At 39.5% G+C, this 26,265-nt stretch overlaps 1 protein-coding gene across 1 annotated transcript in view; it reads left to right on the top strand.

Moving 5' to 3' along the window:
* Positions 1 to 26,265, top strand: part of SORCS1 (sortilin related VPS10 domain containing receptor 1) — a 321,747-nt gene that overhangs the window by 238,724 nt on the left and 56,758 nt on the right. Inside the window, exon 18 of the mRNA XM_035028687.1 lies at positions 7,830 to 8,001. Coding sequence (XP_034884578.1) covers positions 7,830 to 8,001 — 172 coding nt within the window. The remainder of the gene's footprint in view (positions 1 to 7,829; positions 8,002 to 26,265) is intronic.

Genomic DNA, 26,265 nt, shown 5'->3' with positions numbered 1-26,265 from the left:
TCTTCCATGTTCTCCAGTGTAAGCTCCCTGCCTCTTTTCACCCTTGGCCCTCACACCTTCCCCACACCGGTCCATGGAAAGCCAGGAGGCTGATACCGAGGCCACAGCCTGTTACGGGCAGGAAAGGAAATATAATGGGGTTGTTTTGTCTGGTGAAAAAGAGAGGTACTTTAGAATGAAACAAGTAAGGGTTTTAAATGACTTCTGCCATTTACTGTTATCTTAGCAAGTGGCTTCCTTTCTTTGAGCCTTCACCTCTTACCTATAAAATTTTGCTATCTGCTCTTGATACCTGTTTTGACTTAAACGTGGCACTGTATATAAAGCATGTAGCCCAGTACATAGCAGATAGTAGTCACTTTGCAAAATTCAGATACCATCACCAATAGTCATCATCTAAGGGCTCCTTTAGAGTGAAGTAAAGAAGAGGGGAGACATTGCTTTATTGTGTATCTATAGTCCTGACATTTATTTGACCCTTAATAATCACTGCAGCACTGAGATCTAGGACATATTTAATCTAAGCCCCTGTTTGTCTGTTCCTTTTTTCATCTGTAAAACAAATGATCCCCTGCATACACTCGTAAAGTCACATGATTAAAAACTATTAGGCATCAAAACATGTGTGTCCCTCTCCACCACTCAAGGCAGAGAACACATTTACCTGATGAGTGAAAAAGTTCCTTTTGTCCAAATAGAATGAAATCAGTATTCATTCGTGTATTTTCTTGCATTTTAGTGCTGAAATTACCCTAAATTTGTTTCTCTTTGTTTCTCCATCTGTGTCTATAAATATCTCTGTTTGCACACACAAAAAGCATGATCTCTAGTTGTACTTATAGATGGTTAAATCTTGTTTATACAGTTTTGGATCCAGGGAACATGCTGCAAATTTAAGTTGCTAAATTAACTAGGACATTGCTTGTTTCATGCCAACCGTAAAAGATTCTGTAAATATAAAATAAAGTGGGCATTGGGCTGGTTTATTGTAAGAAACCAAGAAAATCTTCTCAGGGGACAGATTTCTTCTTGCTATTAAGCTAGAGATATTTCTAGATGTGTTAGAAAAGAAGTATGTGTATAGAAATTTCTGTCTATGGGGTTTCTTTTGAGAAGCCATTAATCCCTCCTAAAAGAATGTACAATGACAGCTCTTATTGTTCCTCAGGGTTAGTTTCTTAATATACTATGAAGATATTTACTCAGGAGGCTTAAAAAAGATTTTTAGCATTAATTTTAGCATGAATATTTTTTTATTTTTATTTTTTTATTTTTTTAAAGATTTTATTTATTTATTTGACAGAGAGACACAGCGAGAGAGGGAACACAAGCAGGGGGAGTGGGAGAGGGAGAAGCAGGCTTCCCGCCGAGCAGGGAGCCCGATGTGGGACTCGATCCCAGGACCCTGGGATCATGACCTGAGCCGAAGGCAGACGCTTAACGACTGAGCCACCCAGGCGCCCCATAATTTTAGCATGAATTTTTAACATTAATTCAGTATCTATGTAAGAACATTTAGTGGGTCTAGGAAAAAAAAAATATATACCTAAATTCTAGCAAAATAGTAATCTCCATACTATCAACATACATTTGGAATGTTTTAAAAATGCTTTCTAGGGCGCCTGGGTAGCTCAGTTGTTAAGCGTCTGCCTTCGGCTCAGGTCGTGATCCCAGGGTCCTGGGATCGAGTCCCACATCGGGCTCCCTCCTCGAGGGGAAGCCTGCTTCTCCCTCTCCCACTCCCGCTGCTTGTGTTCCTGCTCTCACTATCTCTGTCTCTGTCAAATAAATAAATAAAATCTTTAAAATAAAAATAAAAAATAAAAAAAAAATAAAAATGCTTTCTAGAAACATACTCCTTTCTGTATCAGCCACGAGAACATTAGACCCCAGCTAACCTGCCATTCATTGCCCTAGAGTTGCTATTTCCAGGGGCTTTGAGGGTTGTCTGTGGTCTTCCCAGATGACCCCACTCCTGTGCCTGGAGGCGATTTTGATATTCAGTCTGATCTGCTCAGCAAGATTTGTCAGTGTGCATCGTGGAGAATAATCGGTCTGAAAAGTGGTGCATGTGTTTACAGTCCATAGAAAGGAAACCACTTGCATAATTTACAGATTCAACACAGCAGGGGCCCGTGTGGAGGTTCTCCAGCAAAGAGCCATGCAGTGTCACAGCAGAGACTCAAGAAATGTTTGTGGCTATGAAGTTGACTCTTTAGAGCACCTTGCTTAGATATGGTTTTCCATATTTTCATGGGATGACATTGGGGTCAGGGATTGAAGAAGAAGGTGAATGTCGCTCTGTGGAGACCTAGATCCTCATGTAGCTGTTGTTGCCCATGACAGTGGTGTTGGCTATTCTCATCCAGGTGGTATGGCACATTGGCAAGAAACACCAAACTCAGTCCAGAGGCCCAGAGCCGCTAATCACCTCCCATGTTACCTTGGCAAAATCTAAAGTCTGTCTGCTTTTACTTACGTGAAAAATGGAGGGGTTGTATTGGATGATCTCTGCTATCCCTTCAGACTCTGACATGTCCATGACCAGTTTTGAATGACTCAGTATTAGGATTCCTAGGACTGCGGGTGCTCAAAAAGAAGGAAAATTTCTTTATATAAATTAGTTGTACAACTCGTTGACTCAGATTGTGGATTCCATGAGTCATTCTCATGATTCTTGATTTTAAGTCATTTAGTTTATTGTGGCCATATGTCCCGTTTCATCAAGTTGGCATTCAAAATAAAGTCACATTCCATTTACTAGTCAAAATAAAAGACTTGTGCTTCCACCCTGCTTAATACAAGGAAAGATTTTTCCCTTCACCTAGTCTCTTCCTGGTCTCCTAATCACAAGGTTGCTTACTCACTTTAAAGGATAAGTCCTGAGAACTGTTCCTTTGAAGAGAGAAACTCTTAGAACCTGCTCAGTCAGCCATGGAATCACATTCTTTCTGAATGTTAAGGCTGTTACAGGTGTTAAGGTGTTAAGGCTACTACACAGGGTTTTTGTTGGTGTTGTTGCTGCTTTTGAAACATGGGCACATTGGGTCTAGGAAGATTTAATTTAAGTCTTAGTCATACTCTGTAGCCACAGCTAGTCCCCTTCTCTATCCCTAAGCCTTGCTCCATTATTTGTTTTGTTGAGGGTTGTAACACAGCACTTTTCCCTTGAAAGCAAAGGCACGTTGTACGATCCAAGAAAATAAAACATTTAAATTCTTCACATTGTGAGCACAAACGAGGGACACCATAGCTCAGTGACAGTAAGACCTGCTTTGCTTCAAGAAGACCTACAGTTCCAGCTCTAGCTTGGACATGACGTGTGATAACTACTCTAAAACGGCAAGAGACAACTTCACAGAGAAACATGTATTCTAATCTGATTTTTAAAGAATGAATAAAAGCTTGACAGGAGGAAAGAACATCCCAGAAAGAATGAACAGCACAGGAAAAAAGAAGGCATGCAGGTTTGAGTATGGCCTGGGCTCAGGAAGCATGTTGGGAAAGAGCTGAAACTGGAGAAATGCACTGAGGAGAGGTTGCGGACTGTATTTAAAACTTCAACCTGATGCTCTTTGAATAATCCCATGGGAAGTTGTGAATGCATCTAAGAAAGAATTGACATGGTCCGATTTGATCTTAAGATTATCTTGGCAATAAGAGTGCCACTTCTATTTTCTGGGAACTTGCTGTATAATGGCAAGTTGATGTTTAATGCTTTAAATACTAACTTTTTAACTAATTACTGATATTTTAGTATTTATTAAGTTTCTAACAATGTGCCAGATTTCAGGCTAAGCCCTTTTCAATGCAGTATCTCATTTAATCCTCCCAAGAATGTTGTTGAAAGGATTCTATAACTGTCCCTATTTGATAGGCAGAGAACCCAAGCATTAGAGAAAGGTTTGGTAACTGCCCAGATTCAAACAGTAAGTACCTGAATTTAAACTCAGGCAGTTTGGTTCTACAACGCTAGTTTTAACCACCAGGGCAGTGGTCTTTAATTCTGGATGCACACAAGAATCACCACGGGAACTTAGAACAAAAACAAAAACACACTCAATAAAATCATAACATAATTAATTCTCAATTAAATCAAGACCCCTGGGAGCAGGATCTTGACATCCATTTGTTTTAAAAGTTCTGGCAAGTGAATCTAAAGGACAGACAGGGTTGCGATCTACTGAGCTAGACTATACTGTCACCTTAACATACAGTGGATAGTCATAAACATCCATATTCCACCACCACCCCCAAATCACAAGAGAAACCAAAAAAACTATTAAATAACAAAATCACAGACTATGAAGTCCTTCATGGCTTTTTTCCAGTTTTACACTCACAAAGAAAAACTATGGCCTTGATCTGTGTTAAGATCTGGCAGGAAGCGCAGAAGAAAAATCAAACAAGGTGGGGGTAAAAAGGAAAAGGTGACAAAGGGGTTTCCGGATGGGAAGGAAGAGAATGGTTGAAGTTGGGGCTGTTGAAGTAATAAGACACTATCTACTGATGAGTGGTCGCTAATATCAAAGGCACATTTGCAGAATGTTTCCTTTTCAGTAATTGTACAAAGACTCCCTTGCCATTACAAAGCACTTTTCTTCTTGGTGAACTGAAGAATGCTTTACCAACTAAATGCATCCCAGTAATATTCAGAGCTTATGTCCAACATAATCATAAGTTGCCTTGTTATTATGGAGGTAGCAGCCCCATTTAATAACATATTAAATGCATTATTCATTTATGTAACTCAGACCCAGGGACAGCTGCTGGGATGAAAATAGAACCATTCTGTAATGGAAAAAGCAGGTGTGTGCTTACTTGAGTAAATGAACTCTGTATTTCTGCACACAATTTTCTTCTAAATTTCAGGGACAGGTCTGGCAGGGCTAATGTGATGCCATTTTCATCCAGGAAATAAAATGGTTTCAGAATGCTTTTTAATGAGTGTTTTAAAAAAATTACCAACAGTCTTCTCTGTGGCAGAATCCCGGCGGGGGGGGGATGGATTCGTGCTTAGGATTTAAGCAGAACTGTTGCTGCAGGATTCAGGAAAGCCCGAGGCAATGATTGGTCAGAAGAGCGACAGACAAAAGGAATGTTCTCTAGCTGATGATGCTGGTGGTGATGGTGAGCCCATGCCTCCAGAGCCGCTCGCCAAGACAGAGTCACAGGTGGGCTTGGATGCTGAGTGATTAAAAATCATAAGCTACCTTTAGTTTGCATGGCGCCTTGCCCCTGAAACACACAGGGAGTTTCTGATGCCCAAACTCGCTGGGGTGCCGTAATTACTATGTGACATTGCTGGTCATTTTCTTGCTACCATCGCTAGTACCAGAATGTCAGCATTCTCCAGTGCTGGCACCTTTTTTTTTTTTTTTTTCTTCTCTCTCCCACCTGCTATTATTTTCTCTGTTAATCAGCATGCACTCATAAGCACCTCCAATGGATTTACTTAAATAGTAGATGGAATGATGTTAAACATGCTCAGGCTTGATAATGACCAGCGGAATGAGTAGGGATCCTAGTGCAAGAGCAGAGAGTTCCAGACTGCCTGAAGGGCTGGGTGCTAACTCCTTAGTTGCTGGATTGTGAAGAGAAGCAGGGACTCCAAACATAAGGATTAGTCACAGCTGGTTCATGGGGGAGGTGCTTGAAAGGTTTGGGGGCAGTAGTAATAACCACCTGCTGTGCAGATATTTGAACACTTAAAATGGCACAGTCATCCCACTGTGGACCCCCTGATTATCAGCTTTGCATGTCCGCAGGGACAAGGATGCCCTCAAGGAACTTAAAGTTCATAGTCACACGCAGGAAGACAATCATACGAGGCAGAAATGGGTTCCTATCAATAAATCCTAAGGATCCTTTAAGAGTTTAGAGGAGAGACAATCTCATTCCATTTAAAGAGGCAGTAGAGTGGTGGTAAAGAGGATATTCTAGAGACAAATTGTCTGGGGTCCTGACTGGGTGATCTTGAGAAAACTGGTTAACTTCTCTGAATCTTAATTTCTTCATCTGTATGTTGAGAATAATAATAATACCTTCCTTAAGCAGAACTGTTTGGGATATTTTGAAGATAAATGACAAAAGTCATGTTAAGAACTTAGCACAATGGCAAATGTAGGAAGTACTCTCTACATATGAACTTCTTACTATTTCAATTACTATTTTACTATCACAGGAAGAGACAGAAGAGAGAAGCTCTAACTCAAAGTGGAAGTTTTAGGCAGCTGATAGAGCATGTAGGGAGATACAGAAGCAGGAAGAGCAAAAGAAAATAAGTACTTTCAAGAGGCTTGAAAGAGAGGTTTGACTAGGGCAGATGAGCTTTCTGGTGAGAAAGAATTCAGAGATGTAGTGCAGTTAGCTTGTGGAGGGCTTCATGGACAAGGTTATGGGATTTATGACTTATCCTAAGGACATTTGGAGGCCGTGAAGGTTATGAACAGGTAGGAGAAATAATATTAAACAAAAATAACTGGCAACACTTCATAAGCACTTGCTAATCGTCAGGGTTGTTTTAAATACTCTGTGTACATTAATCCATTTAATTTATACAATTACCCTATGAGGTGAATTAAATATTAACAATTGACCTTGTAGTGATCCATAGCATTCAGAGTACTTTCCCAGACAGTATTTAATTTGTCTTTCTCAACCATGCTCTTAGGTGGTTGAGCCCAAGACTCAGGGACAGAGGAAAGGATATTGGCCAGATTTGAAGGGGTTGGAAAAGTATAGTTTGCAGGTCATATGTGGCACACTGCCAATATCTGTAAATAAAGTTTTACTGAAACCCAGCTGTCTCCATTCTTTTGTGCATTATCTATGTCTACTTCTATGCTACAAAGAATTGAGTAGTGACAAAGACCGTATAGCTGGCAAAGCTAGACCATTTCCTGTCTAGCCCTTTATATTAAAAGTTTCTCAACTTCTGGTCTAGAAGAGTGGAAAGATCTTAGACTTTGCTTCCACTTTGAGCTTTACCACTCTAGGTAAGCAGGCTTGGGGAGTCTGATATATGAGTATTCAGAGTGGTTACTGTGGACCCCACTCAAAAGGATGATGAACAGATAACATTGAAGCTTAAAGTCTTAAAGATGAGTTGTCCTAAAACCACAGATTCTAATTTATTATGAATCTGATAAATTGCATAGGACAAATTTGTAGAATGATCTTTTTTTTTTTTCCTATTAAAGCTAAAATAAGAAGAAATAAGCAAAAGAGGAGGGAAGATTTACTCAATATGCAGACTGGTCTCCTTAATAGGAGTTTTCAATAGTTAGCCAATATAGTCCCTCATAAAATAGTGAATAAAAACTATTAAATTTAGCCAACATTCTGTATAAAACTCTTACCATAGCGTCCTCTGTGCGGCTAATGTTAAATTACATAATCCATAACAATCTTTGTCTGAATCACAAATTCCCTTGCAATCTATAGTACTCATTCTAACCCTCAGTTATCTAGTCTTTAAAGTGTCTCCTGGATTATCCACATATATCACTTCAAGATTATAAACATGGTGAGGGCCAGGACCATGCCTTCTACTGCTGTGCATTTCCCACAGCTCTGAAGTGAAATGATTCATTGAGTGACTGAATAAAAGAATTCCCTTAAAGTGCTAACAGTAGGTACAGTATGTTACTATGATGATTTGTCTTTCCGTTGGGTGCTTTGTATGAATTAGCTCTAGTCCTCATAGTGCTGTGAAGTGTAGTTCTTCATAGCCCTCTGGGCTACACGGTGATAGGTCCAGCTTAAAAAATGGGGAGTGATCCGAATTGTAATGAGCTGGATTACCACTTGAGCTTTTCTCCATGTAGGTATAGGAAAGTCGTTTCCAATAACTGCACGGACGGAGTGAGAGAACAGTATACCGCCAAACCGCAGAAGTGTCCCGGGAAGGCCCCCCGAGGGCTGCGCATCGTCACTGCAGATGGAAAGTTGACAGCAGAGCAAGGGCACAATGTTACCCTCATGGTGCAGCTGGAAGAGGTAGGACCAGATCCCCAGCCACTTTATCTTCTGGGGTCAGTGATTTTTCCTAGGAAATCAGATTTGGTGTACGTGTGTTTTTGTTTTAATTTTTTTTTTTTTTTTCATTTTAAATGTTGTTGACATTTGGGCGCCTGGGTGGCTCAGTTGGTTAAATGTTGTTGACATTTTTAATTTTTTTCTACTTTTGGCTCCTTGGTTTGTTGTTGTTGCTCTTATTTCCCCTTCCTCAACTATTCCCATTTCACTGCAAGCTGTTCTTTACTCTTGCTTAATATATCATTTCTTGGAAGTTCTTTTTGGATTTAACTGTGCCTCATTGGCATTTCCAGCCCAAAGCTTTCTCAGAATACATTAATGGTATTCCAAAAATAATTTAGCGCCCACACATGTTCAGCCTAACAGATACTGATGCTGTCTTCCTCTTTCAACCTGACGTCTTGGCTTTTCTTTTCCAAAGGCAGCATGCTGGTCATACCTAAAACACTAAGGCTAATCTAAATATAATTGAGTATACTTTCTTTGGTGATTGAACGTTTTTAATTTTGTAGCATCTCAGTGATATCATTATGAGCATCAGTGACTGACAAATTATGGTTATCTGAGATTTCTGAATATTTAGATAGTGGATAAGATAATTTATACCATGTATTTTTAAATATGCACAAGCATTTTTATCATCTTATAAATGAAGATGTTCTCTGAAGGATGAACAATTTCATTAAATGATCTCAATTATCAAGCCAGACAGTCCTGCCTTCGGCCAGGTCTTCTGAGTATTAAAATATGGGCAGCACCGTGCTAGGCCTTGAGAGCACAAAAGGATTTAAAAAGTTAATAATGATACCAGGATTAAGACCTCCATCATTGACTTCCAGCTTCTTCTTTTTTTTTTTTTTAAGATTTTATTTATTTGCGAGAGAGAGAATAAGAGAGAGCATGAGAGGGAGGAGGGTCAGAGGGAGAAGCAGGCTCCCCGCCGAGCAGGGAGCCCGATGCGGGACTCGATCCCGGGACTCCAGGATCATGACCTGAGCCGAAGGCAGTCGCTTAACCAACTGAGCCACCCAGGCGCCCGACTTCCAGCTTCTTCTGATAGCTCAGTGGTTTTCAGTCTTTAACATGAATAAAAATTAGCTGGTGCACATGTTAAAACAGTTTTCCAGGCCCCATCTCCAAAGATTCTGATTCAGTAGGTTGGGGGGGCCCACGAATATGCATTTATAATAAGACTATAGGTTATGCATTGTGCTCGAAGAATAAACAGAACAAAACAAGAGCAAAGTCAAGGGGAATAGAGTAGCCTTTAGAGGCTCTGAGTGTGACTTGAAAGGGAAAAGATGAAGCATTTAGGATTACTTTGTCAGGATTGATCAGCATTATTGGTATTTTAATCCCTGTAGGAAAGACAACTGTGAAATAATGAGTTTGAAATTCTGGCTCAGATGATGCTGATGCCTCAAGGACCGCTTAGAGAACCATCCCTCTAACCTAATACTCCTTTCTGTTATCTCCTTAATAAGTGCCTTTCAGCCATACCCAGTCTCCTAAATACAAGGTTCCCCAAAATTCTTCAGCTGGAAGTAGAAAGATACAGACCAATTTAGGCCAATTGGAGTTGCTCACATTTCACAGAAATAAAATCTTTAGGCTTCTGCCTGAGGCTATGACATATTAGCTCGCGGAAAATCAAATATATATGTATATATTTAGAGCAGGAGTGAGATTCTGAGAGAGACAAAGAGAGACATAAGGAGGAAGAAGAGCATGAGAGCATTGTCATGAAGATTTGGGCAAACGGAACCCTTTTCCTCAGAGACGGGAAATTCATTGTAGCAGTCCAACAATTCATTCTGTATTTGCCCTCAGGGACTTTGCCAATTCATACATCACACTGTAGAAGAGGTCAGGTTTCAGATTCCCAGTTAGAAGGCCAGACAGAAAGTCTTCGCTAAACAACTGGCAGTAGGCTCACAAGGCTGCGAAGGTAAAAATTGACTTCAGGTCAGATCCCAGAGAAAAAGGAAGCATAGAGAAGTAGCACCGTATGCTGTGCATTTTTTCTCTCTGAGCTGTGTGGCGATATCTTAGGTGATACAAGCAAAAGTCAGGTATAGTTTTTAGAAAGTATTACATTTTGAGGAAATAAAAATTAGAGCTCAGGGACTATTAAGAAGGGGAGCCCTGGTGAATAATACAACACTAGATTCTTGAGACTCTTAGAAAGCTCCATCCTAGGAGTCAGGACACCCCAGAACTAGATCAGGTTCTCTAAATGCTGAAACCCAATCTGGAATTATTTCAGTCTCTGAAGGGGTTAGAGTGATTTTCCCCCATTCTAAATCTGCCAGAAGCTAAAATGAATCCTCTTTAGAGGAAAATAACATAAATCAGAAGCCTTACCTATATTTTTTTCATATAAAATATTGGGTTTTTAATTTAAAATATTACATATATATCAAGAAACAGGACCAGGAGGAGGAAGAAAGCATCAGAAAAAAGAACAGTTGTCTGAGATATGATTAATATGTTCATGAATATAGGTCAAGATGGAAAATGCAACCCTCCATCAGTCATCAGTAGGAGGCAGTAACAAATGGAAGTTGTAGAAATTAAAGATATAATAACTGATATTAAGGGGCACCTGAATGGTTCTGTCAGTTGAGCCTTGGAGTCTTGGTTTTGGCTCAGGTCATGATCTCCTGGGTGGTGGGATGGAGCCCCAAGTCAGCTCCACACTCAGCAGGGAGTCTGCTTGAGGATTCTCTCTCCCTCTGCCCCTCCCCTCCCATCTCTCTCAAATAAAAAATAAATCTTTTTTCAAATAACTGGTATGAAGAAGTTAGGTGGGTTGACAGCCAACTGAACCCAGATGGATAGAGAATCAGTTAACTGGAAGAAAGGACAGTTGGAAGTATAACATTTGAAACATAAGAGAGAAAGGATAGTAGAGAAAAGAGTAAGAAGAGATACGTGGAAAACAGGGAAAGGGCCAACATATGTAATTGGAGGCTTAGAGGGGAGAAGGAAGATAAGGAGACAGAATCCATTTTGAAGGGATAATGTCTAAGAATTTTCCCAAACTGACAGGAGGTATCAGTGTATCAATGTTGATTGGAAAGAATCCACAAACCCCAAGCAGGACATATACAAGGAAAAATATGTACTTAGGTATCATATTCAAACTATTGAAATCAAAAAACAAAAAAAAATTTAAAAGCAGTGCATAAGAAACTGGAATGACATCTTTGAAGTGCTGGGGAAAAACACAAATGTAGAGGTAAAATAGAGACATTTTTCAAACAGAAACCAAGATGAGTCATATAAGATGATTTCTATAAAAAGAAACACTAAAGGTAACTCTTCAGGCATAAAGAGAATGAACCCAGATGAAAGCACAATAGTGGAAAGAATGAAGAGCAAGAAAGAGGGCATATATGTGGGTAAATTGAAATTAATAATAACTTTGCAGACCAATAATGATAATCCACTGTGGGTTTAAATACATATAGAATTAAAATACATGACAACAATAATTCAGTATGTATTAAATGGAGTAAAAGTGTTTTAAGTTCCATGAAATGTCTGTGAAAAGATAGAAGTACCAGCATGCCCAGAATATGTGCTTTAATATCTAGAGAAACAGCAAAAAGAATAGAGAATATTTAACTATCAAGCTATTGGCAGGGAACTGGAATAATATTAAATGTGCCTCATTAATACAAAAAAAGGCAGGAAAGAGAGAAAAAGGATCCTACTTACAGCTGAGACTAATAGAACAGATACTGAAATGGTATATATAAACCCAAATATTATCATTAATTACATAAAGTGAATAGTGATTTTTGTGGCTTGTGTAGGAAGTCTGTGTCTAACCCAAGACTGTGAAGAAATCGCACCACAGTTTTTTTTCTTTAGCTTTCACATTTAAGTCTATAATCTATCTTGAATAAAACCAAGGTTTAGGTATGTTTTTCCATTTGCATATTCAGTTGACCCAACACCAGTGAAGGACAAGTCTTTTCACACTGACTTGCTATGAGTCTTTGTCATAAATCAATTGAACATATCTGTGTGGATCTACTTCTAGATACTTTATTTTGTTCCATTGGTTTTTATTTTTGAACCTGTGTTAATTGATAATTTAAAACACTTTTTTTTTTTTTTAGAGAGAGAGAGAGCATGGGAACAGGAGGTGGGGTAGAGGAGGGAGGGGCAGAAGGAGAGGGATAGAGAATCTTAAAGCAAGCTCCACTCCCAGTGCAGAGCCCAACATAGGGCTTGATCTCATGACCCTGAGATCATGACCTGAACCAAAATCAAGAGTTGGACACTTAACCAACTGAGTCACCCAGGTGCCCCTAAAATACATTTTAATTTCTCTAGATTCAGAGTTAGCCTAGATAAAAATTCTCTGAACCAATAGAAGATCATACATACATATATATATATATATATGTGTGTGTGTGTGTGTGTGTGTGTGTATGTGTGTGTGTATATACACATATATATTATACATTATATATAATTATATATGATATGTTTATAATAGCATAAAAACAGTGTATACCTACAGGAAAACCTAACACCTTATTTTCAATGTCTCTACCCAGAAAACTACAACACATTTGGAAAAAATTTTAAAAAACATAAATGTATGGAGAGATATACCATGATTGTGGATTGGAAGATGCAATATTACGGAAAGATGCCAATTTTCCCCATATTGATCTTATATTCAAGGCAATTTCAGTAAAATCTCCAGCATATATTTATGGGTTAAAATTGACATGATCATAAATCATATGAAAAAGCAAGGGCTCAAGAATAGCAAAGATAATCTTTTTTTATTGTTATATTAATCACCATACATTACATCATTAGTTTTTGATGTAGTGTTCCATGATTCATTGTTTCTGCATAACACCCAGTGCTCCATGCAGAACGTGCCCTCTTTAATACCCATCACCAGGCTAACCCATCCTCCCACCCCCCTCCCCTCTAGAACCCTCAGTTTGTTTTTCAGAGTCCATCATCTCTCATGGTTCGTCTCCCCCTCCGATTTCCCCCTTTCATTCTTCCCCTCCTGCTATCTTCTTCTTTTTTTTTTTCTTAACATATATTGCATTATTTGTTTCAGAGGTACAGATCTGTGATTCAACAGTCTTGCACAATTCACAGTGCTCACCATAGCATATACCCTCCCCAATGTCTGTCACCCAGCCACCACATCCCTCCCACCCCCCACTCCAGCAACCCTCAGTTTGTTTCCTGAGATTAAGAATTCCTCATATCAGTGAGGTCATATGATACATGTCTTTCTCTGATTGACTTATTTCGCTCAGCATAATACCCTCCAGTTCCATCCACGTCATTGCAAATGGCAAGATTTCATTCCTTTTGATGGCTGCATATTTAGAAAATAAACAGAAAATTTAAAAAGCCCTGGAGGGTAAGAAGTTATTTGCAATACATAATTTTAGTAAAGCACTCATACCCAGAAAAATATAAATGAATTCTACAAATCAGTAAGAAAAATTCTGGCCATGCTATTAGAAAATGCACAAATGACTTAACTGGACTTTACAAAGAGGGTAATCATATAGCCAATAAGCGTATGAAAAAATTCTCAGCATCACTGCTTATCAAAGGAATGCAACTTAACACTAAAATAAGATATTACTGAGGCACCAGGATGGCTCAGTCAGTTAAGCCTCTGCCTTCAGCTCAGGTCATGATCCCAGGGTCCTGGGATTGAGCCCCGCATCGGGCTCCCTGCTCAGCAGGGAGCCTGCTTCTCCTTCTCCCTCTGCCTCTCCCCCAGCTTGTGCTCTCGCTCTCTCAAATAATAAATCTTTAAAAAAATAAAATAAAATATTACTGTCTACCCATCAGAAGATATATATTTTAAAGTACAAGTAATATCAAGTGTTGTTGTTGGAGCAACTAGTCATTCATACAATGGTGTTTGGAGTATAGATTGTTATCACCATATTGGAGATCTGTTTGACATTAACTACTAATCATTTTATTCTTCTGTGAATATACGCACAACCTATGACCCAGAATTTCTATTCCTAGGTATTCAGTCATCAGAATGCATACAAATATGCACCAGAATGTACATAGAATAATGTACATAGCAGACTTACTCATAAGAGGTCAAAACTGGAAACATTTATCAACTATACAAATGAGAAATAAGTTACAGTATACTTATAAAATGGAATGCCATAGAACAATGAAAAAGAACAAACTATTGCTACCTACAAAAACTTGGATGAATCTTGTATCTACTATTATGCTAAAGAAATCAGACTGAAAAAAATACGTATTGTATGATTCTATTTAATTAAACTTCAAAAGTAGGCAAAACTAGTTTATGGTGATAGAAGTGAGAGTAATAGTTACCTTTGGAGGGGAAGTGGCAGGGAGGATAAGGGGATACTGGAAACTTTTAAATTTTTGTTGATTAATGGATGCATTCATTTTGTAAAAAAATCAAGCTGTATATCTGAGTTACATATTTTTCTTTATTATGTTCAACAAAAAGCTTACTTAAAAGTCATTTGGGGAATTCAAATAGCATTGATTTGTACATTTTGTATTTAGGTCTTTAGGGCAAAAAAGAAAAAAGAAAGAACACTTTGGGGACATTTAGGGAAAGATTTATTTTCTGAGCCAATCCTATACCCTGTATCACCCTGCATAGTGAATGTGAAGTCCCCTTTCCCAGGGATATAAGGAACCTGGTTATGATAACTTACAAGAACATGATCTTCTGAAGCAGCAGATGTTTGTGCTGCAGCAGGCTTCAGAATTCAGATTTTTGTTCCATTTCTAAGAACATAATAGAGCAAGATCTGAAACAAGAACTCAGGCCTGGTTGGCTCTGACCTTTGTTCATCCCCCAGGACATAGGCCAGGCTCTCCTCCAACCAACTTTGCTTTCAATGTAAACAAGATCATCAGGCATCTCAGATTTGGCTGAATGATGTGAGAACAGATGGGGGAATCTGGTTCTAAGATGTGTAAATTCATGCCTTCTGGGCCCAAGAAGTGAAAAAAATAACAAGTTAGTTCATTCCACGTGAGTGGGCAAAGCTACAACAGCAGGGAGGAAATCTGCTACCTTCAGCTGTCAGACCTGGCCCCTCGATGCTCTTGTCTCATAGTGCGGGGTACAAGCCGAAAAGACTGTCCCCACATCAAGAGGCCCTGGGGACCTCACATTCAACTGTGGGATCCTGTGCTGATGATTCACAAGCTCTCCGTACAGAAACAACCTGTTTCTCTATTACTCTTTGGATTATATACATAGGCATGGGTGATGCATGTGATGAGCAATGCAAAATAAATGAAAGCAGAGTAGCTCTGAGAAGCTGGGAGCCTTGAAATTTGACACAGTGATAACAATTCGGGTATCTAACACTGAGCATTAACTGTAGTCCGGTTTGTGAATGCTTTTTTGGATTGTCTCATTTAGATCCCAAGCCTATGAGAGTAGGTGTTATTGTCCTCATTGCATTTTACAGATGGCCCAGCCAAAGCACAGAAAGGCAAAGTCACTTACCTAAGGTCACACAGCTACTTAAGTATCAAGTCAGGAGTCAAATCCAGGCTCTGCAGTATCCTGTCTTTTTATTACTTCTCTCTGGTGGAAAGAACCATTTCCTGGGAAAGAATTTCCCTAAGGCTCCCTAGTAACACTTCAGTGGGGGGCAGGTAGTAACAAAGACCAAAGAGTAGAAAGAATAGGTAAAATTATCTATGCCCTAACCAGTCTGGCCTATAGCTACTGCTATATTCCTAGACACTGATCAATATATAAAACATGATTTTCCTCCTGGATTTTCTGAGAATATTCATGACTTGTGATCAGTTCATTAAAAACCATTTCAGCAAAGACAGATTCCGAATCTTCTCTGGGTTTCCTTCTCTTTGTAAAATTATATTTTTATTGAATGGCTTCCCTGTATCTGGTATTGTTTTATCTATTTTGAAGAATATCGGAAAACATAGGATAAGAGTGCAGAACTCTAGGACTTTGTCATCCATGTATGCCAAACTTCTCCAGAGTCTTGGGTATGATTTAAGCTATCAAATCCAAAACCAAAACAAACAAATACCTCTGACATATGCCATTGGCAATACATGGGATCTGTATTATCCCCCCCAAAATCTTTGAGTCTACTTCTCATTTGAATCTGATGCTCCCAAATTTACTTAGAATATAATATTTGGCTCTTGCCACCATACCTAGTGCCAATTTTTCATAACAGTAGGGACATTAATGCCAAGCTTCTGATGCTCCTTGAGCAACAAGTCCTCAAGGTGCCAAAGGGACCAAGAGGTCCCCACTACATTCTGATCACTACACTACAGTGTGATTAGTGCAGAAGTAGGCATAAGATTCTCCAGGTTGGTATAATATTTTGTCATTTGGGCACCAAGGATTATGCCTCTGTGTCTCATGGCTTATTCATAGTTCTGCTGTCTCCCATAGACTTGTCCTCTCTCTGTGAGGTTGGGTTGGGTTGGGTTAGGGAATGAGGCAGCACCCCTTTCTTTGTCTCCAGGTATGTTCTATGTAGGGACCATCTCCTGTGCATTCCAGCTGAAGTGTGAGTGACCTGAGGAATCAACTGTCCCATGAAGTAGTTAGACATATGTGTTTGTTTCTTCTTCAACACATATCTTACTAAGTTCCAATTTTATATCATGTACTTTTCATTCAAGACATATTCATTTTGTGGAAACACATGTTTTAGGTTAACTAGGGCCTCTGCTGTATCAAGTTTTAAATAAAAAATCTAACTGCATGAAATAGAAAATTGTAAATATTTTATATTCATTCAAAACAAAAATAAAATTTAATTTACTGCATTATATTGTAACAGTATTTTTGGCTGCCCCCATTACATTGTAAATATCATTAAGATACAAATCATGCCATGCCTGGTCCCAGCCCTAGCATCTCTTCTCACTGTGCCTAACACATTGATAGGAACTCAATAAATGTGTGTGGATTTGGATAGGCTTCCCCAAGGAGTGTAGAGATAAAGCCCGAACTTAAAAGGAAAAGACTCTTAAAATTTGAATAACATCCAAAACATGTTAAAGTCTTCATCTGAAATCTAAATTCCTTCCTTTATTCTATACTAATGCGTGTCCTAATTCTAACATAAGGATATCAATGAAAACCTTGCTAAAATCAGAGCAAAGAAGAGAACTTCTTATTGCCGGAAGATAATCAAAGGCTAGATACACTGATGCTAGCTTGTAACTCCATGCACAATAGTATGTAACTGAGTCAAAATTTTGCCGATTTGACATAGGCAAGAAATGGAATCCTTTCCTACAAATAGCATGTGAGGCCACCCTCTAATTCTAAGAGACAGAAATAACTCCTTCAAAATCCCAAAGCTTGGCTCACACCTGTTACTCAGGACCACATAAGTCTGTAGAAGCTTATGAAAAGCCCCACTGTCAAGAACTGCATCCCTGCTGTTTTCAGGGTTCTCTCCCAATGTACTGTAATGAAGGAACCTTCATCAGAAGCAACAAGGTAAAGGAGACCGTATTTCTTCCATCCCAGACTCCCTTGTTGTGGCTGATCCAAGAACACATGTACACACACATGCACACCCTCTGCATTTATGCATCACTGTTTCCTTGAGGAAACAAAGGACAGTTGATCCAGAAACCAACCAAGAGGGGAGAGAAAGTGTCCGTAAAGGCATATCTACTTAGCCAAACATTTTCCTAGTACACCTGAATTTTAGGAAGCCGATCGAAAGTATTTTGTTTGCACTGAGAGCCACGTATCCAGTGAGGGGTGGCATCTCTGAGACTTGCTGAAGATGAATGTTCTCTGGACCACTAATGAGCACCTAATGAGCCTATAGACTTTCAGTGCAATAACTAGGCTTCATGGAGAAATCCAATGTGAGGACCTGAAGGCACAGGATGGATGGCAAAGGGCCTAATCAGTCTTAAGAACTCAACAAAACTGATTTGGAAGGCATTCATTTGAGAGGACTGCTAGGCAGAAGTAGTGTCTGCATGTTACTGAAGATAATTAAATCTGTTTTAAACAGCTGTAAGAATAAAGAGATGCAATTCGCTGCATAATTTAAGACTTTTAAATTAAATCTGAGGCAAGGGACTAAAATTAAAACTTTGATCTGTATCTCATTGTCTTAATACTTCAATTTACATACAAAGACTGGAACTTAATAAGGAAAATTCATGATTATAACTTCTTCTGTGAGATTTAACTCCAAAACGTGAAGGCTGTGTCCTCATTAAATGGATTTCAATGATCTGTAATTTCACATACATTGAAAGACTTATGGGCAGCATAAAAGTAACCACAGTGTAATAACACTTCATAAATATTGCAGGATGCTGCCAGCCATCGGATGGCAGAGAAGATGACTCTTGATAAAATTTGCTGTGAGACCCTCATTTGTTGAATTCATAAAAGAATTTGACCTACTTTTTCATCTGGGGAAAAATTGGGGCTTTTAGTAATGGCACAAAGAGTTCGCAGGCACTGGTAAGTCTGGGCAGGTATCTTTTCTAAGCCAGCTCAGATCTGACTCAGAAGCCTGGGCTGTTTTCTCCTTCCACACAAACAGGAGCTGATTTCAATGAGCCGTGGAGACTTAAAAGGCTTTCTCATGTATTATTCCTTACTCCATTCGGCTTTATTCTCTTTGACTCGAGCAAGGTAACTGAGCCACTTCATTTCTTATACCTTGAGGCTTCAAGTTACAAAGGAAAAGAGGGAAATGAGGCGGGCAATATAGGTTGTCTTTAGCCAGAGGCCTAGCATCTGAAGTTCAGCTTGGCTTAGTTAGCACCTCTTCCTAAGGCTCCAGTTTTCCTTCCTCGGTTCTGGTCCACAAAGGTTGGGGCGTTGCTCTTCTTTAGAATTTCAGGGAATCAGTGTCTGCAAAGAACTTCATTCTGCCTTGATAAGCAAAGAGTGATACCTGGCTCATTACTGAGAGTTTCAGTTCAGTGCACATCCCAACAACTGGGGTCATAGTTTTCATGTAGGAAATAGTCTTCAGATAGATTTTCAGTCTCTCAGCCTGTCTGCTTTAGGCCCTGCAACAGTGGCGCCCCATTTCTTCCCCATGGGTGGCCACCACCCCTGAATGTGAGAACTTCGCCCAACCATACAAGTTTTGCCCAAGTGTCTAACTTCCTCAGGTTTCTGGCTTTGCGCTTTGCCTATTCCATGACTCGCAGCCTTATCAGCTCGTTCCTTAGTGTGACCCACCATTGATGTGCAATGGAAAGTCTCCACCCTATGACCAACAGCACTTGAATAAGCTCTACTTCTTCACCTGAGAGCTGAGATTACTTTAGCACCTGAAGGGATGCTGGAATATGAGTGGATCTTCAATAATGCCCATAGCAAGAATGATAGAATTTAAAAATAGCTGGTCCCCTACACTAGATTTGATGATTAGGATCATGATCATTCTGCCTATCTTTATAAGAAAAGAAATTGAGGTTGAAATATAAATTGCATTTCAAAGGGCATGTAACTCCCAGGTTACTGCCTGACTTCTGTAGGGCCCCTGCACATACAGTGTCTCTGTAGAGCTCTGTAACATCACTTAGATCTCTCAAGAAGCTAATGATTTGGAAAAGTGACAAAGTAACATCCAGGGCAAGAAATCATATATCCATTTCATAGATAAAATCTTATGACTTGGTTAAGCCTAGCAATAATATATAATGCTAGATATAAAAGTTTTGAAAGCTATTTAGAAATTTTGAAAGCATAACATAAAACAGTGTAATGATTCCAGTGTTTTGTGTGTGTGTATGTATGTGTTCATGTGCTTCTCATCGGCTAGTATGGCATTTACCAATCTAATGTTGATCTCTCTGGGTAATAGGATTATGAGCAATTTGAATTTTCTTTTCCTCATTTTATGTGTTTCCTACATTCTCTTTATAAATTTTTCATGGCTTTCTATTTTTTTTCTTCTTTCTTCTAATTGAGCTAACATATTTCTATTACATATTTTACTACTAGGAAAAACCCATTGCATAGGTTTATTCCTAAAGCCATCTTACCACTTTTTTAAAAAAGCATAATTCTGTTCTTATTACATACCTGAATGTTTTACTTTTAGAGTGATTTTCAAAGTTTTTGAATAAAAACATCTTTATGATTTTTATTATTTGGTGGCACCATAGTTTTCCTACCAAAGCCTGCGGAGCTAATTCCTAAAACCACCATGTAGTGGTTAACAGTGCAGTAATGTCCTTTATTACCTAAAAAGTATTTTCAAAACATAATGGGTCAAGGTTCTGACCTCTTTCTACCACAGTGTCTAGATGGAGTAAAGAGACCTCTGCTTACAGTTATTTATTTGCTTACACAAGCCAAATGTTCCTCCAGCCTTATGGTATTCTGTTCCATTCTAAGCCAGACACCTAGTACAGAAGACATAAAAAGGGAATGTGGAAATTTGCTGTTCATTCAAACACATGGTGCTGTGGCTCATTTGCAAGTGAAGGATTAAACCATTTAGTGATGTTCCAGTTGGAGATTCTTGGTCTGAGGGTTAGATCCAGAAGTATTTGGATATTTAGTGAGATAAGTCCCAAGGCTCAGAGTTCTCAGGGAAGGACTGAGCCATCTGCATTTCATCCTAAAGAGGGTGAAATATGTATCCAGGCAAATGGTTTGGTGGATCCGTAATCTGGTCTTCTGGCATCACTGACCTTGTCAGACCTGAGTTCTCTGGTGAAATCTAAAACCCCGTGCACGCACTGCCCTCCTCACTGGTGTGAATGTTCTTCCTCCAGGTCAGAGTATCCAAGTCCACTGCTGCCTTTTCCTGCAAGAGGTGCGGGGGTCGGCATCTTCAGAGAAGCACCTGTACTCTGGATAACCATCTCTGGATAGACAAGGGGAGAAGCTGACTCTGTAATTTGCAGTTATGCCAGTATCTTCATATCTTGGGATTGTGTCCAGACCTCAGTTTTGAAGCTGAAGAGAAAACCATAAAGCATGAATTGAACCAAATATTCAGGAAATACTTGCCCAGCTGATCTAGTGAGGCAACCTCAGCTTTCAGCAATGGTAGCACCTCTTAAAAAGGATACCAGAGAGAACCAAGACTTGCTTAGGAACAGGAGATAGGGCATTTGCAACTACCTCTTGTCATAGACTGGTATTGTCTGTGCTGGAAGGACTCAGTTTACCATTATAAAAGGACAGGCTCGACAGTTATAGCAGTTGATTCTTGCTTAGAGTCCTTTCACTCTTGGTTGAATATTCACATTGGCAGGATCTCCCCGAACAGGCTTTGCAGCTCCCATAGTATTTTATAGAGCCTGGCATATTACACCGGGCTCCTCTTACATCGCTACTTAATGAAGAATTTGATCTATGTTGGCATTTCTCTAAAAGGTTTTAGTTACTGAAGCTTACAAAAGCTTTCTGGTTTCACGTACGAGTGAATACGTTCTTCAAGAGCACCCACCGGGAATGAGCACAATAAAATAGTAGAAGTGCTCAACTTGGAGTTAAGGAGAGCTTGGTTCAAACTAGTCTTTGGCAAATTTTAGCAGTCTTTTAGGGTCGAAGATTAAATGAGATACTATATAGAGAACAGTTATTATTTCTGCCACAATAAACTCTCAAGAAATGTTCTCTTTTCTCCTAGTGACCACAAGGATATGTTCTAGAACAATCTTGCATACTTTATATTAGAAGTCATGTGTCATAGTTCACTCTTATTGAATAAGCCCAAGGTGGATAGCACTTCTCCCCCATGAACTTACTTCTACCAGCTGACAAAAATCTCTTCTTTGAAAGCTCATTGTACCATAGTCCTCTCCTTTCCTTTTTCTTGTCGAGACTCCACTAACCTGAGTCTAACTAAACCTACCTGGAATAGGGTATGCAAAGCACAGGTAGGTTACTGTTATTTCGTGCTCCCCACTCTACTAAATATTCTTAGCCTTAAAAAGAAAGGGCTGAAATTTCTAATTTTTGTTTCTGTCATTCAATGCTGCTTAATCATTTTTTTAAAAAAATCTTACTGTGTGGTCAAAAGAGCATTAAAAAGAACAGAAATCTAAGACCAAAGTTGGTTGTATTCCATCATCAATCTGTTATCAACTTGTGTTACCTTCTGGTTATATCTCATATACTTAATCAGTATTTAAATATTGATTTACAGTAATGGTAGAAATAGAATGTTGTGTTTTGCCTTGTTGCTTGTGTTATACCATACTCCACCCCCCCCCCCATTTAAATTTGGTGAACTCTCTACTTCCCTTCATTTACTCCCTCCCTCTTTTAATCCTAAATGCTGGTCTCTCTCTGCCCCCACCCCTCCGGGGGGAATCAGTGTTAACAGACTGCGTTATATTTGCCAGCACCTTTATGCTCATACAGACACACACACATATGCAGTACATACCCTGTTCTCTGCTGTGTTTTTGTTTTTGACAAAAAATGGGTTATACTAAAGTCAGTTCTCTACAACATAGTTTTTGCTACATGAACTTTAAGATCACTTTCAACACTGAATTCCAGGGAAGCCTGAGGCAAGCCTGAGCTTTGCAGGGGCCAGGCTCTGACATATGAGCCCAGTTTCTATCTGCAGTGAGTCTATAATGCCTTCAGGAGTGTCTTGGAGTCTCATTTTTGGATGAGGCTGTCAGTATTGAGTTACTATAGCATTTGTTTTCCCATTTTTCTCTCAAGCCATGTTGCAGGAACTCTGATAGGTTCACACACCTTCCATTGCTCAGGTTAATCTTGGCTCCTTAGTGGCCATTTGATATATTTGTTTTTCTATTACCGAAGTCAGTAATGCCCTTGGAGAATCCCCATATGGATTTCATGTGGCTTTTGTGCTTTTCTTGGGCACATCTTTTGATAATATTCTCAGTTCTGTATCTGTATCAGAGCAGGTGACGAAAGGGCATAGGTCTAAAAAATGTTATACGGTAGCCTAGATATTTGCCAGCCTAGGAGCCATTTCAGGAATGGTGACTTGTGATTTATTAAATGGAAGTAACTCTCAATTATACGGTGCATTTTCCTGACTACTGAGTTATGAATACCTGTTGTTCCCCATATTCTCTATCTTCTTTATGGCTTGCACACAATACCGTTTCACCAGCGGGAAGATGTCAGAATGCAGTATGGCATTCATGCTAATCCATCTTTCCACTTCTAAGCAAAGCTGTTGTCAGAGGGGGAAAGAGTCAAAGCCAGGGATGGAGCCTAACAAGAAAAGAAACCGACACCTTGCCTTTGTTTTCACCTTTCTGTAACTCTAAAAGGCATTACAAGTAACTTTCAATTAAAGAAGCTTCACCAAGGACTGAGCTGCATGGATAAAGTTAAACCACAGATCATCTTAAACCCTTCCTTCAGTCTCACGAGGGATGGGACTCCAGGCATCTTACTTAACCTCTCTGTGTCCCAGTTCTCCTGGGGGAGCAAATCAAAGCACATCTGCCCTTGCTATCTCCCTGGAGTCCTAACAGCCAACTGAGATAATATATAAGAAAGCACTTCCATGAGCAAGCAGATGCACAGTATTCAAAAACGTATTGAAAGGAAAAGAGTGACCTGCAGGCACTGTGTTAGGTAGCGAGGATACAGCCAGTAAGGACACATCTCAGCACCTAGGACTTTATACAAACTACTCATGTATTATCCAGCCACTCGCTTTCCTGCAGAGGTTAATGAATCTTGACTACATACACTTTAGAACTTTTGTTTATAGTTGTGCTTCAGTCACTTAAAGACGAGTTTAGTTCTTTCATTCCTGGCCTTTATTGATGCACCTTTCACACTAATCCTAAAACCTCCTGGAAAAGGTTCACCCCCATACCAAAATGGAATGAGAATAGCATCAGCTTGTACTGAGTTGTCCTCATCTTCAGGTGGATTAAATGATGAGAAAACCTAATATTCAACAATCCAATCCCAAGGGCCTTAACCTTTGGTGCAGTCCAGCATCTTCTGTGAACCTTCTCAGACCACAGCAGGACCAACCGAGCATCTTCCCAGGAGGGCCTGAGTCAAGATGGGAGTCTTGGGTGGTAGCTGGGCATCGGCGCTTTTTTCTTTTCATTTCTACAAGAGGTGATGATGTCAAAATCTGAGATTCATTGGTTTTAAAACCAATCAACTATGGGAGTTGATTTTGATAAGAAGGTACATGTAATCTCCTGTTGCAACTCATATTTCAATCTACCATCATCTACCCTGAGCTACCCCCTAATTAACCTCCCAGAATCCTTGGGCCTCCTTCCAATTCACCCTCCATATTGTAACCAGAGTGATCTTTTTGAATTAAAAACATCATCATTCCATCTTCTGCTAAACCTCGCTTAAAACACTTTAGTGGCTTCCCACTGCTCTTAGGAAAAAAATAAAAATCAGAAATTCGGCAACAATTCCTAAAATGCCATTTTCTCCCCTTCAGTATAATTTCATAACATGTTCCTACTGTGTCTTTTTTTTATTATGTTATGTTAATCACCATACACTACATCATTAGTTTTTGATGTAGTGTTCCATGATTCATTGATTGCATATAACACCCAGTGCTCCATGCAGAACATGCCCTCCTTAATACCCATCACCAGGCTAACCCATCCCCCCACCCCCCTCCCCTCTAGAACCCTCAGTTTGTTTTTCAGAGTCCATAGTCTCTCATGGTTCGTCTCCCTCTCCGATTTCCCCCACTTCATTCATCCCTCCTGCTATCTTCTTCTTTTTTTTTTTTTTTTTAACATATATATTATTTGTTTCAGAGGTACAGGTCTGTGATTCAACAGTCTTACACAATTCACAGCTCTCGCCATAGCACATACCCTCCCACCAGTGTCTATCACCCAGCCACCCCATCCCTCCCACCCCCCACCTCTCCAGCAAGCCTCAGTTTGTTTCCTGAGATTAAGAATTCCTCGTATCAGTGAGGTCATATGATACATGTCTTTCTCTGATTGACTTATTTCGCTCAGCATAATACCCTCCAGTTCCATCCATGTCATTGCAAATGGCAAGATTTCATTCCTTTTGATCGCTGCATAATTTTCCATTGTATATATATATACCATGTCTTCTTTATCCATTCATCTGTCGATGGACATCTTGGCTCTTTCCACAGTCTGGCTATTGTGAACATTGCTGCTATAAACATCGGGGTGCATGTACCCCTTCGGATCCCTACATTTGTATCTTTGGGGTAAATAACCAGTAGTGCAATTGCTGGATCGTATGGTAGCTCAATTTTCAACTTTTTGAGGAACCTCCATACTGTTTTCCAGAGTGGCTGCACCAGCTTGCATTCCCACCAACAGTGTAGGAGGGTTCCCCTTTCTCCGCAACCCTGCCAACATCTGTCATTTCCTGACTTGTTAATTTTAGCCATTCTGACTGGTGTGACGTGATATCTCATTGAAGTTTTGCTTTGGATTTCCCTGATGCCACGTGATGCTGAGCACTTTTGCATGTGTCTGTTGGCCATTTGGATGTCTTCTTTGGAAAAATATCTGTTCATGTCTTCTGCCCATTTCTTGATAGGATCATTTGTTCTTTGGGTGTTGAGATTAAGAAGTTCTTTATAGATTTTGGATACTAGCCCTTTATCTGATATCTCATTTGCAAATATCTCCTCCCATTCTGTCGGTTATCTTTTGGTATTGTTGACTGTTTCTTTCACTGTGCAAAAGCCTTTTATCTTGATGAAGTCCCCATAGTTCATTTTTGCCCTTGTTTCACTTGCCTTTGGAGATGTTTCTAGGAAGAAGTTGTTGAGGCTGAGGTCGAAGAGGTTGCTGCCTGTGTTCTCCTTTAGGGTTTTGATGGACTCCTGTTTCACATTTAGGTCTTTCAACCATTTGGAGTCTATCTTTGTGTGTGGTGTAAGGAAATGGTCCAGTTTCATTCTTCTGCATGTGGCTGTCCAATTTTCCCAACACCATTTGTTGAAGAGACTGTCTTTTTGCCTTTGGACATTCTTTCCTGCTTTGTCGAAGATTAGTTGACCATAGAGTTGAGGGTCCATTTCTGGGCTCTCGATTCTGTTCCATTGATCTATGTGTCTGTTTTTGTGCCAGTACCATACTGTCTTGATGATGACAGCTTTGTAATAGAGCTGGAAGTCCAGAATTGTGATGCCACAAGCTTTGGTTTTCTTTTTCAACATTCCTCTGGCTCTTTGGGGTCTTTTCTGGTTCCATACAAATTTTAGG

Source organism: Mirounga leonina, unplaced genomic scaffold (assembly GCF_011800145.1).
Source record: "Mirounga leonina isolate KUSES-001 unplaced genomic scaffold, KU_Mleo_1.0 Mir_114, whole genome shotgun sequence".
NCBI classification, from domain to species: Eukaryota; Metazoa; Chordata; class Mammalia; order Carnivora; family Phocidae; genus Mirounga; species Mirounga leonina.
Note: the sequence above shows the minus strand (reverse complement) of the source record. Positions and strands in the feature narration are given on the sequence as shown.